We start from the raw sequence: 12,993 nt of genomic DNA, 5'->3' as shown, positions 1-12,993 counted from the left end.
ACCATGGGTTGTGCTGTTTAAAGGGGAGCAGGGGAAGCTTTCATTTCCTTTTTTTTTTTAATTGAATATATTTTATTGATTTTTTTACAGAGAGGAAGAGAGAGGTATAGAAAGTTAGAAACATCGATGAGAGAGAATCGTCGATCAGCTGCCTCTTACACACCCCCTACTGGGAATGTGCCCGCAACCACTGTACATGCTCTTGACCAGAATCAAACCTGGGCCCTTTCAGTCCCCAGGCCAACGCTCTATCCACTGAGCCAAACCAGTCATTTCCTTAATATGCGTGTCTCCAGATCAGTGAGAGGTCCTGTAAAGGTGATTTACTACTGAACTTGAGCTCTATAGTGAGCCAGGCTTTTCAGAATGTGTCACTTGGGTAGATATTATGATAAAAGGAAAACACTTTTCTAATAACTAAGACGTAACCAATGCTTGGTGGGACTTGAATTTGTTGAGAAAAAAAAGCAACTCAATAATCCAGGGATCCAATTGGGTCAACATGCAGTTGGTATTTTAGCTAGCCCTGAGCAGGCACAGACAAGTAACCCTCCCCAATCCACCCTAAAAGCCCAGCCTCTGACTTTGCCCCTATCAATCACCATCCTCAAAGTTTCTAAACCTCCCACAGTCATAGACTTACAGCCACCCACCATGTCCACATTCTCCTAATCTTCTTGACTGAAAAGGAGGTTAATGTGATGGGCCAATCTGCCTTTCCTCCCATAAATGTATACTGAGTAGCTGCTGTGCACCAGGCATTGTGTTACTAACAAGAAGCTTATAGTCTTAATGACACTATTCCTCAGTAACTTGCTGACATCATAGGGTACCTGTCACAATATTTCTCCAGCCATCACCTCCCTAATTCAACTCATCCATACCAAGGCAACTCAGAGTAGGCTGTTGCCTTTAATTTACTTTTTTTAATTAAAAAAATTGTCAATTAAATTTTTTAGTAGAGCAGGAATATCCAAGTCCATGAAACAAATACTTAGAATGATTACTTAGAAAGTGAACAACCAGGTAACCAGCTCCAGAAATAGAATGTAACTATTATCCTACAGTTAACTTATATTCTGACCTTGATGATAATCACTTTCTTGCCTTTCTTCATGATTTTACCTCCTATGTGTTAAATTTAATTTCTGGAATTGGTTGCTGCAAATATGTCTGAACATCAGTGAAAGATGTACCCATTCCCTCTTTTGAAAGTTCAGGTCCCCCCTTTCCCATACACTTGTCCCGTTTCTCTTCTGTTTATCACTTGTGAGATTTACGTTAGCAACACTGACAATTGGGTAAAGGCATATGCGAGGGATGTCTGTCTTGCAACAACAGTGTCACAGAGCTATTTTTGAATTATCTTCATAGAGTGTTAGTTTTTGTGAGTTCTATCTTTTCTGTCTCAAGAAAGATCTTGATGAACCGGTAGAAGGTGGAACAGTAAAACTGAAGTTAAGAACTGTGTCCCTAACTCACTGCATTTTTTTAAAGAAAAACAAAATAAACAAAGAACTGTGTCCCTCTGGCCTGAGCCACAATGGGTACCAGGTCCAGCAAAGGGCTGTTAACAGCATGGCATGTGGTTAATGTGAAAAGAAGTTTCTGTAGATTTCTTCTAAGCTGAAGGGAGGAAGCAATCCCCATAGGCAGTCATACAGCACAATAAGCTCTCAAAAATCTCTCACCCCTGCAGCAGGCTTTTCACTTACACACATTTTTCATTGTTTTAAAGGGTAAATAATGCTTTTCTGGACCAGCTCCAAGACAGAAGTCAACCAGGTGGCCTGGAGCACTTTGGAGGCTATTGGAATATGAATGGTGGTAACAGCTGGGTGAGTTTTTTGTTTTCTCTTTTAAAATATCTTTCAAATTTGAAGGATAAAAACAATGAGAATTTTAAAAATATGCTGTGGCCTTCTCCCCAGATATTTTTTGTGCGCTGTTCGGCTGTGTGATGGGCAGTCAGCCAGGGTGATTGCTGTAAATTCCACAATAGCCTCTGAGAGAGGGAGAAAGTCCCGACTTTCAGCTCTGGCCAATCACAATAAAAAATGACACCTGCCTTGTTCTCACTGTGATTGCCTGGACTTAAGGCTTTTTATCACCCATGGCCCAGACCCACAACACAAACAAATGAACTTTTTGTCTCAGGAAGATTTTAACTGAAATATGGTTAAACAAACAGGAGGAAGCATTCTCTAGTAATATACTTTTTTTTTCAGTGAAACTAGCATATCAAAGAAATATTTAATTTTTCACTCTAAAATGATGTTTTAAAAAATCCTACAGCAAAAGGCACTTTTTGAAAATGAAATGTCCTTATAGATTTCTGTGACAAAAACCTTGTCACTTGTAATATTTATTTAATGTGTTTTGTGTGCACCATATATTATTGAACCAGCACCAGGACTTTGGAATGCTGGAATGCATATGTTTATGGGGTTTACAATGTGAATAGAACCAAAACTAACTACACTAGGCTTTACAATTACAATTTAATCAAAGCCCAGGTACATATATGTTTATTTTTTTTTAAAAAGGAACAGATAGAAATCTTTAAACTGGTAAAATACAGCAAAATAATCAAGAGCTTACTAACTTGGGAACTCTAGAGAAGATCCCTCTTTAATGAATACCTGAAGGACAAAGGATCATTTTTTAAAAAGATAAGCTGTTAGGAATGTTACAACATGTTTTCTTAAAAAGCATCTAGTAGCTAAAATAGATAGATAGATTTCACAAATGTATATATAGTGAAGAGAACTGAAGTCAGGCAAATTTGCAGAGCATGCATAGTGGACATGTCTATTTACCACAATGTATGCTCATGTGTATCACTGTAGCGTTCAGAAAAGAGGCAATATGGGAGAAAAGAATCAAACATCATGTGTTGCAACTTACACATTATTGACTTCTACAAATATGTGAGTAGTAGTCATGTGGAAAATGGGGCACTGAGTTTAAGACATTATCCATGTATATGGAATTTATGTTATGAAACATGATTGAAACTCAGATTTTGCATAGGACTTAGAAACTTGCTGCACATTTTCTCTTCTACTCAACCATTCCCCAAATTTAGAAAGAACCTAAAAAATACCTGAGATTGGGGGGAAGATGATGGGAAAGTAAATTAAAACTGCATGGGCTGCTGCTAAGAGAATAAGCATTGGGCTTACCAATGACTATTAGTAGGCCTTCTGTAAGTGAGCTATGAACCTTTGCTTAAGTTCCTCACCGATTAAAAAGCTAGGAACACACCCTGGTCAGTATGGCTCGATGGCAGAGTGCCAGCCCACAAGGAAGGGTTTGCATCTATTCTTGCTGTCTCTAATTTCTCTCCTCCAACTTCTCTTATACCCACTCTAATCAGACTTTACCAGTCCAACAAAAATGCTCTTGTCATGGTCATTAACAATGTCCACCTTGCAAAATTCAATGTTTATTTCTCAAACTTTATTTTTTGACCTGTCAGCATCATTCTTCATAATGAACCACTTCCTCCTCTTTGAAATTTTCTTTACTTGGCTTCTGGGACCCTATACTCTCCTGGGTTTCTGCCTATTTCATCAGCCAAGTCTTTTATTCTCCTTTGCTGAATTCCCTGCATTTTTTTGTCCTCTCAACATTGGAGTGCCTCAGGGATCTACTTTGGACCACCTTCTAAACTTTATGTTTATTTATATCTTGGTGGCCTCATTTATTCTCATATAATTACATATATTACATGCTTATTACTCCCAAATTTTAATTTCCAGCCTACACCTCTTTCTTTAAACTCTAGTCTTGCATGTCCATTTATCTACCCAACATCTCTACTTGCATATCTAATCTATATTTTAACCTTAACTTATCTAAAACTTAACATTTAATCCCTTTACCTTAATGTTCTATCTGCACTTTTTCCTGTTTGCTTAATGGTGCAACCCATCTCTCACATCGCCACCCCCCAGATGATATAGCAGGAAATATTCTTGAATCTTCCTTCAAAATATATCCAACCCAACAGCTTCTCATCACTTTCACCACTGTTGTTCTAATTCAACCTCTATCCTTGCTCATCTAGATTCTTGAAATAGTCTCTCAGTGGTTTCTTTGCTTCCACACTTCCCCACCTAGAGTCTGCTCTCTATATGAGAATAATCCCTTTGAAACAGATCAGATCCCATCACTTTTATGCTCAAAGCCCTCCAATGCACCCCAAGACTCTCCAAGTCACTTTGAATAAAAACCGAAGTCCTTACAGGAACCTACCAGGTGCTACACGATCTAGACTCCACTTTACCCTCTGGCACTCTCCTACGCTGCCCTCCCTCATTCTTCCTAGCCATGCTTCCTTCTTGCTGTCCTTTGAAAAGGTGAGGAACTGGCACTCTCACCTTATGGCCTTCACTCTGGCTGTTACCTCTCCACTCTTCTCCAAAATATCCATATTAATTGTTCTCCTTCAAGTATTTTCTTGAATTCCACCTCAGTGAGGATTTCTTATTCATTTATTTAGTGCTGCCACCTGTGTCTTCACACCCTTTTCCCCCATAGCATTCTGTAATTTCTAACATAATTTTCCAACATCATTAATTTATATGTTTTGCTGGATATTTACTCTTACTCTCTCCCTGTGGTAATTTAGGTTCCATGTACCATCAGAGCATAAAACAGTGACTAGAACTTACCACATGCACAAGGAAACAGGTGGCTGTGATTTAGTGTCAACCAAATAACAAAGATTTCAAACTAAATGATGTGATATACTAAATTATATTTAAAAAATTTATGTGTTAAACATTTGATAAAATAAATGTTGGATTTAAAACAATGAGCCAAAACAAGAGACAATGCCAACCAAGCAGATTTGAAAAAAAGAACAAACTTTTAGGAATAAAAAACATAATCTTTGAAATTAAAGCACTCAGTGAACTTATCATAATAAAGGAATACAAATTAAGAAATAAAGCATAATACTGTTTTTCATCTATTATTTGGCAACCCCCCTCTCCCCAAATGAAAGATTGACAATATATTGTTGTTCCACACATTGTTGGTGCAAATTCAAAATTATGCAAACACTATGTAGGTTAATTTGTTACTGTCTTCCCATATAATAGGCACATTACAGCAAAGTTCTACTAAACATTCTAGGAACAGATGATTTCAAATGTCTGGAAAGATTTTTCAGATAAGTGAAAAGGAGGAAATATTTCCTAAAATAATTAAGCAGGTAAGCATAACTTTCAATCAAATTCTGGCAAAGACTATACAGAAAAAAAAAATGATAGAATAGTATCACTTATAAAAATGGATTTAAAAAAATCTCAAAAATTTTGATGGGTTCAATAGTGAAATTTTAAAGAGGTATAATATACCCTTATCAATTGAATTTATTAAAAAATACAAACTTAGCTTATCATAAATAAGCAACTAAACAATATAAAAATAAACAACAAGAATTCACCTCATAAATTAGAAAAAAAAAACATCATATAATCACCTCAATAGTTATGGAGAAAGCATTTGATAAATTTCAATACTTATTTGTGATAAAAACTTCTAGAAGAAAACTAGGAATTGAAAAAAAAGTTTTAACCCAAAAGTCACCAAAAATCTATCATAAAATATATCAACAATATATCAACAATATTTTTATATCATACTAAAGATTGAAAAAAGTTTATAAATCACAGATGATACAGAATATTGACACTGATAATATCCATTGATCTTATTTAGATTTTTTCGGTTTTACTTTGATATGTGTCTCTCTCTCTGTGTGTGTGTACTTAGTTCTATCACATATGTAGGTCCATATATCCACCAAAGTAGGGAAGATTCTAAATAATTCTATCAACACAATAGTTTTTCTCAATATTAGCATTTTATAAGCACACTTATCTTCTTTTTTAGAATGAGTATCCTTACATAACTACTGGGAATTATAAGACTGTCTTCATTTATAAAATTTATCATTTCAAATGTATTAATATAAATGGAATCATACAGTATGTAAATTTGAGAATTGGCTTTTTTTCACTTGAAATAATTCCATGGAAATCCACCAAAGTTTTTGCATGCATCAAGAGTTTATTACTTTTTATTGGTGAGTAGTATTCCATAATATGGATATACCACAGTTTGTTTAACCATTCACCCATTTAAGGACATTTGGGTTTTTCAGTTGCTGACTAGTACAAATAAAGGTTCTATGAGCAATTGTGGAAAATAAAATAAGAAAATAAATAAACCACAGATGCTACAATTATCTACTTAGGAAATACAAAAAAAAAAATGTATATCCAAAATTTTAGAGTAAATAGGAGCTCAGCAATGAGTATGTTTTTAAATAAAAAGTCTACAAATGGTTACTATGCAGAATATATTAAAAGTATGTTATTTATTTAAAAGTTTATAGATAATGACTGAGTTTCCCTGATAAATGAGAGGAGGAAATAATGAAACCAATAAAAAGCCAAAAACAAAAGAAAAGGGAGAAGGCAGAGAATATGATGAAAACCAAGGAAAGAAAAAAATGGTTTATTGAAACATCATATAGATATTTAAGCAGTAGGCCTCCAATAAATATATGTTGGTAGATCAATTAAATTGATCTTTATTTTGAAATCTTTTAAAATTTAAATCACATTCTTCTCACATTACTCAGTATATGTTTATTATTTGATAATTTAAAATTCCTGTTTTATTAAAAATGCACTTTGGTTTTTTTTGTTTGTTTGTTTGTTTTGAGTTCTCTATTAATATTCATGATACACCTAGGGTGGGACGTTTAAAGAAGCACTTCAAGTGATCTTTTCTCTGATACCAGTAGGTGATACCCTTTGGGATAAGATGAAAATTCTAAATCCTTTGCCTTCAAGGACAGTTAAGTATTTGCCATGACCTATGAGACAACCTGAGATTTTAGTGTCCCAGAGTGTTAGAACAGCACTAGTCTGAATCCCAGCTATAACTTGGTCGAATTTTCTGGATGGCTTGGTGGAGATTTCTTGACCTTTGCACATAATTGGCAGGGAGGGGACTCATTTGATCAATCCCCTTTCTCAAAGTCTCTTTAGAAGTCACCTTCCTGCTGCCTACTACAATGCAAATATACTCCATATATTTCCATTTAAATTGCTTTGCTCCACACTGTGTTAATCCTGTCCTTGCTGTAACTGTGGAGGTGGGTGACAATATTTGTGAACATTATTATTTGGACCCACGTTAGCCTATCTCTAAGAACACAGACGATGAGCTATCACTCAACAAGCCATTACATTGTTGACGGAGACTATTTTGTGAATTGAATGAATGGGACTCTAAAATTAAGCCAATTCTTTGGGACTTTAAATCATTAACAAATAGTCAATTAAGCCTGATGTACTAACTGTTCTTTGTAGGAACTTTGTTGTGGCTTACAAAGGCTTTGAATTTTGTTTTGCTGCTTGTAGTAACTTTGTTTTCTTTTTCTTCCAGGATATATGAGAAATGTTTTCTTACATCTGACCTTTGTCAACTGACCTTGAAAACTGCCATGAAATGCTTTTTTTTAGAATGCGGTTTTATTCACCTTCAGTGCTTTTACCTTGACTTCAACTGCCCACCCACAGGCTGAGCAGCCGGAATGACAGGTTTCTCTCTGTCATTGTTTATGTGTGTTTTCAGGAGCTGATTATTGAACTCATATTTAATCTCTACTGTCAGTGAAATGTTACAGTGTTTTTCTAATTGGTTTTGCCTCTTATTGGAAGTATAATTACAGCAATGTTAATAAGAGAGAAAATGAGAGGATCATTTGATGCTTTCAGGTTACTGGGAGCTATGGGTGGGTGCTGTATGCTTGTCTCTCTAAGCAGCTAATTGTCAGATCAGGTTTGGGGAAGCTTTGGCATCTTTTTGGATTTTAATCCCTACATTCTTAATTCACTGTATAAATATGAGTAAAAGACAAAAATAAATGTTTTAATCTATTTTCAACAAATTTATAAATAAATTTTAAACTACCTTTGCATACATGGTTTGGTTTGCTTTTATTTTTAATGAAAAGCTCTTGAGAGGTCTCATTTTTATATTCTCCTTTATAATCCATATAGATAAAATATACTACTGTAATACTATAAGATTGGCTCTGGTCTTGAGCTATTTACTAATAACTATTCCTCTGGTTTTTCAGAGTGGGACAGTTAATTTACTAAAAGGCCAATGCTTTCCTAAAAAGCAACTAGACAAAAACACATTGTATGGTGTTTTAGACACTTCTTGTCTTTGCTGTTTGCAACCTATTTTCTATCACTCACTCAGCTTTTTAAAAATTATATTTTATTGATTTTTTTTTTACAGAGAGGAAGGGAGAAGGATAGAGAGTTAGAAACATCAATGAGAGAGAAACATTGATCAGCTGCCTCCTGCACACCCCCACTGGGGATGTGCCCTCAACTAAGGTACGTGCCCCTGACCGGAATCAAACCTGGGACCCTTGAGTCTGCAGGCCAAAACTCTATCCACTTAGCCAAACCGGTTTTGGCAGTTTTTTTTTGTTTTTTTTTTTAAGTCTTTATTGTTGAAAGTATTTCATATGTCCCCATTTCCCCCAATAACCCTTTCTAGTCTACCTGCCCCTGGCCTTCACTACCCTATCTTCTGTGTCCATGGATTATGCGAATTTGCATAAAAGTACTTTGGTTGATCACCTCCCACTCACTCACCCACCCTCCCCTGCCTTCCCTCTGAGATTCCACAGACTGTTTCCTGCTTCTGTGTCTCTGAATCTATTTTGTTCATCAGTTTATTTTGTTCATTAGATTCCACATATAAGTGAGATCATGTGATACTTGTCTTTCTCTGGCTCTCAGTCAGCTTTTTTATCCTAATTTACAACCTTAAACCAGTTTGTAGACCCCTAAAGTACAAAAACCCAAGCATATTAGTTTTCTATGCTTTATATTCCAGCCCCCCTCCATATTATATAGAGAAAATAGTGCCTTAAGTCTTACAATGAAGATTAGATAAATGAATAATTTTTTTGTAGCTGGGTAACTAATAATACTTTGCTGTATTAAGAGATCTTTTGTGGTTCCAATTGCTCTGTTGAAATTAACTTTCCATATCTCTGTATTCAGGGAAACATTGGGACTTCAGACTCTTGGGCCAAGGCTAGGGGATGAGGAGCTCACAAAAACAGGGCAAGTTATAGAAAGGACCACATTTGGTGGGAGTGGTGGTGGCTGAGAACAGATGGTTCACAGCTAGTTTCTCTGGAGTAAATAATGCAGATATCCTTGATTTCCCTCTCTTCTGCCAGCTGAAGCCACGTTAGTGCTGTTGACATCAATATCAAATGTTTGGTCCACTTGAAATCCTTGCCAATTCCTGATCCTGGGTTGGAAGCACCTCCTAACTGATTATAAATGTGTGACTGTTGTGGGCATTTACTGTTGTGGCGTGTGGCCATTCCAGTCCTGCGCCTGCCAATCTGGCTGCCTCACAATCCACTGTGGTGTTCAGGTGTTAGTGCCTGGGCTCAGCATTCCTTACTTGCTGCTGTTTCCCTGTGTGTCACCAGGAACTGATTATGTAAGGGAAAGGATGCTTTCTTACTTTGGGGGCTCTTGGAAAAGTTGGAGTCAATTTCTCTTCCACTACCTGCTGTATCCTGCATTCCCTAACAAAGATATTTTGTTCAGATATCCTTTTTCATTTTTAATACCAGTTACATTGTGCTTGTATGGAGAATTATGACTTCATGGCCAAAATTATCTAGGATGTGAATGGGGTTGTAAACATCTTCCTTGAACAATTCTCTGTATATGTGAAAGTAACCAGAAAATAATCAAGAATTTTTTTGTGTGTAAGGGAGTGGACCATTTTGTTTTTCACATTTCATCTGCCCTGTTGAATCACTTAAAATAAATTTTGACTTGAGGGTAACTCTAGATAGAAATCCCAAATTCCAATCACTATCTATCTATCTCTATGCTTTTAAAGTTCTTTCTTTTTCTGAAAAAGAAAATATAACCAAGACAGATTGTTACAAAAGTAATAGGTGTTATAGAAACTTAGACACAATAATAAATAATTAAAAAAAAACTAGTTTGTTTTTTCCCCCTCAGGTTTTATCTGCAGATAATCAGCGTTAATATTTTGGTATTCATTCTTCCAGATATTTTTCTATCTCTATGTGTGTCAAAATCCCTGCAATAAAAATCATTATAGACACTTTCTACTTATCAGATGAGGACAAAGACCTAGAATTAGAACTTGTAGTTCTAATTGAAAACCTATTTAGAGGGATTTTGATATATGTAGTCAAATTACTTTCCAAAAGGTGGCACCAATATCTATTATCACCATAAGTATGCCCTATACTCTCCCCAATACTATTAGTTGCTTTTAAATCTTTGCTTATATGCTGAGTGAAAAATGTCATTTGTAGAGTTTAGAACATACATAACCATAGAGAGAGTGACTATAACCTTAATCTTATTAAAAAGATGGGTCATGATTAGTGTGTTTGGAAGTGTGGCTGCCAGGGGAAGTAGCAGAGAGTGTGTTAGGACCGGTAATAGGGATAAAAAAATAGTAAAGCTGTGTGGCTATTTTTTTTTTTAACTTAGTGAACTGGAGCATATAGTGGCTAGCTCTTTGCCGATGTGCATGAAATAAGATTAAAGTAATCTATAATACATGTATATGATGAAAAAGTATGCCTTTCAGTTACTGTAGGATTACAGAGAAAGTCTGTTCGGCATTTCTTTCAGGAAGAGGCTTTGTGTTGAAACGCTTTTCATTTTAAATATTTCATTGTTTAACAATGGAGTTTAAAAAGGATCATAAAAAGAGAATTTATTTTCTCACATAATTTTATGCCCAAAGTAAGGGTTTTTATAGGCATAGCAAGGCAAATGGAGGAACATTTTATTACATTTATTGCCATGCCATTGTGCCACCTGCTGGGGCAGAGGACACCTGGAGACCTGTGCTGCTACAGTTAAGTCTCCTCGGAGGTGGATGATTACAAGCCCCTTGCTATGCTGCTCAGAGCTGGATGCAAGTGCCTACCGCCTCCCTCCTCTATCCTCCCGTGCAGAGCACTGCCTATAGCTGTGCTGTATGATTTGTTCAGTCACCAGAGGGCAGACATTTTATTCTACACAAAACATTGTATGAGTGATCAACATTGGATTATGAACTGATTAGACATTTCAATTTGTATATTTAGTGCCAAAGTGGAGCAGAAAGTGTGCTTTAGTTGAGAAGAACAGATAAGAGAGAAATATTTGAAACCAGACATGAACTAGGAAAAATCAGAAATAAAAATTTTAAAAATAATATTTTTATTCACTGTTTTGCATTACACCATGGAGGCACAAAGATAAGTGGCATAGTTCCTGTCCTCAGGGAACAGAGAGGTCAGGTTCTGTGACTGCAATGAACAATCCCCACATCGTAATGGATGATAATGTGATGATATGTCTATGATACATAGCACACACATCATCCTTATCACTCAAGGACACAGGCCGATGGGTGCTCAGTTTTTCCTTGTGTTTTCCATATGGCAAGGGGAGAAGATAGTGGCAGTGGGTGATTAAATGCTTTCATCTGGGAAATGGCACATGCTATTTTATTGGCCAGGACAAATCACATGACCATCTCTAACTATAAAAGGAATGGAAAATAGAATTCTACAATGTTCCCAAAAAAGAATTGGAATACTTGTAAATAGCCCCAAGCACTATCCCCAACTATGTACTACTAGGTTAAAGAATCAAGACACAGGCACATAAAAGCTTAAGATTAAAGATACACATATAAATGCAAACATTAGTAGAAGCCCAGTTCGGTTCAAAATTTATTAGGGGATAATATATCCCAGCCATTGTGCTAGGTATGGAGACTACAAAGATGCAAAAATCAGCCATGAAAGAATTCTATTTTAAATTAGGGACATACACAGAGATAACCTAGGAAAAATATGACATAGGAACTGAGCAAAGCAATGAAGTAAGACAAAGACTGATCACAGGGGGCTTTGGGCCATATCAAGTAGCTTGGACCTTGGAAGAGTTTGAGCAGGGAGTGGACCTGATTAGATTTTTGTTTTAAATAAATCTTGAGTGATCCATGAAAGATGGATCTAAGGAAGACAGAGCCAGAGAGAGCAGCTAGTTAAAGGTGATCACATCAGTCCTAGTGACCCAAGGTGAAAGTTCTAAGCTAGAGTGTTGAGTAGAGATGGGAGAACAGAATGAACACGTGGAGTTCCAAGGATATAACAAAGCAGGACTTTTATAAGCGACTGAATGTAGATGGAGAGTGACATGGCAGATATGAGTTTCCTATTTCTAGCCTGATTAAGTGTATCGATGGTGATGTGACCACAAAGACAAAGTCTGTGGTATTTCAAAGAAAGGGGAGCCCTGGGTGGTCAATAAAGAGTTTCAAAGATTATTAATATAAACTCAGTGAGTTTAGAGACTTCATCTTGTTTAATGCTGTATTCCCAGTGCCTTGAAGGGAGCCTAACACATAATAGTGATTCCATAAATACTTGATAAATGAATGGATTTTTATGGAGTAAATTTTCATAGATGAAGCAATGTAGGTATGATGGTGGTTGGGTGGGGGATTGGGAGCAGGGACCTTTAGGGCATTCGGCCCAAGTGACTGGACCTATACATCCATATCTCACCCAGTCACTAGGTATGGGCTATCCAGGAAGGGGCATGGCATTTGGTGAGGCCACTCTCCGTAGCTGAGGCAGACCCTGAAAAAGCTGACAGAGGCTGTTTTGTTTACTGTATGGACCATAACTGGGCAGCAAGTTCTTCTTTGAAGAGGCATCTGGGCATCACATTTTCTATAACATGTTGTGTATAGATGAGATCAGGAAAAGTGAGATAGCTTATCTCTGAGCATCCTCTAATCTAACCAAAGTGAGAATGCAGTATTCATGTCTCATATACTACTGGACCAGTTTAATGTAGAAAGTGGCAA

At 36.4% G+C, this 12,993-nt stretch overlaps 1 protein-coding gene across 2 annotated transcripts in view; it reads left to right on the top strand.

The window, feature by feature from the left end:
* The window catches only part of EPSTI1 (epithelial stromal interaction 1), a 106,506-nt gene extending 98,500 nt beyond the window's left edge, over positions 1-8,006 (top strand). Inside the window, exons 10-11 of one of the 2 annotated variants that reach the window (XM_084876572.1) lie at positions 1,739-1,838; positions 7,474-8,006. In XM_084876572.1, coding sequence (XP_084732698.1) covers positions 1,739-1,838; positions 7,474-7,482 — 109 coding nt within the window. In that variant the 3' untranslated portion in view covers positions 7,483-8,006. Of the gene's footprint in view, positions 1-1,738; positions 1,839-5,111; positions 5,265-7,473 lie in introns of those variants that run through there. The other variant, XM_084876571.1, reaches the window with a different exon arrangement.
* Positions 8,007-12,993: the final 4,987 nt, after the last annotated feature.

Source organism: Pipistrellus hanaki (genome assembly GCF_964339955.1).
Source record: "Pipistrellus hanaki genome assembly, chromosome: 3".
NCBI lineage: Eukaryota > Metazoa > Chordata > Mammalia > Chiroptera > Vespertilionidae > Pipistrellus > Pipistrellus hanaki.
This window is presented reverse-complemented; position numbering and strand designations above follow the sequence as displayed.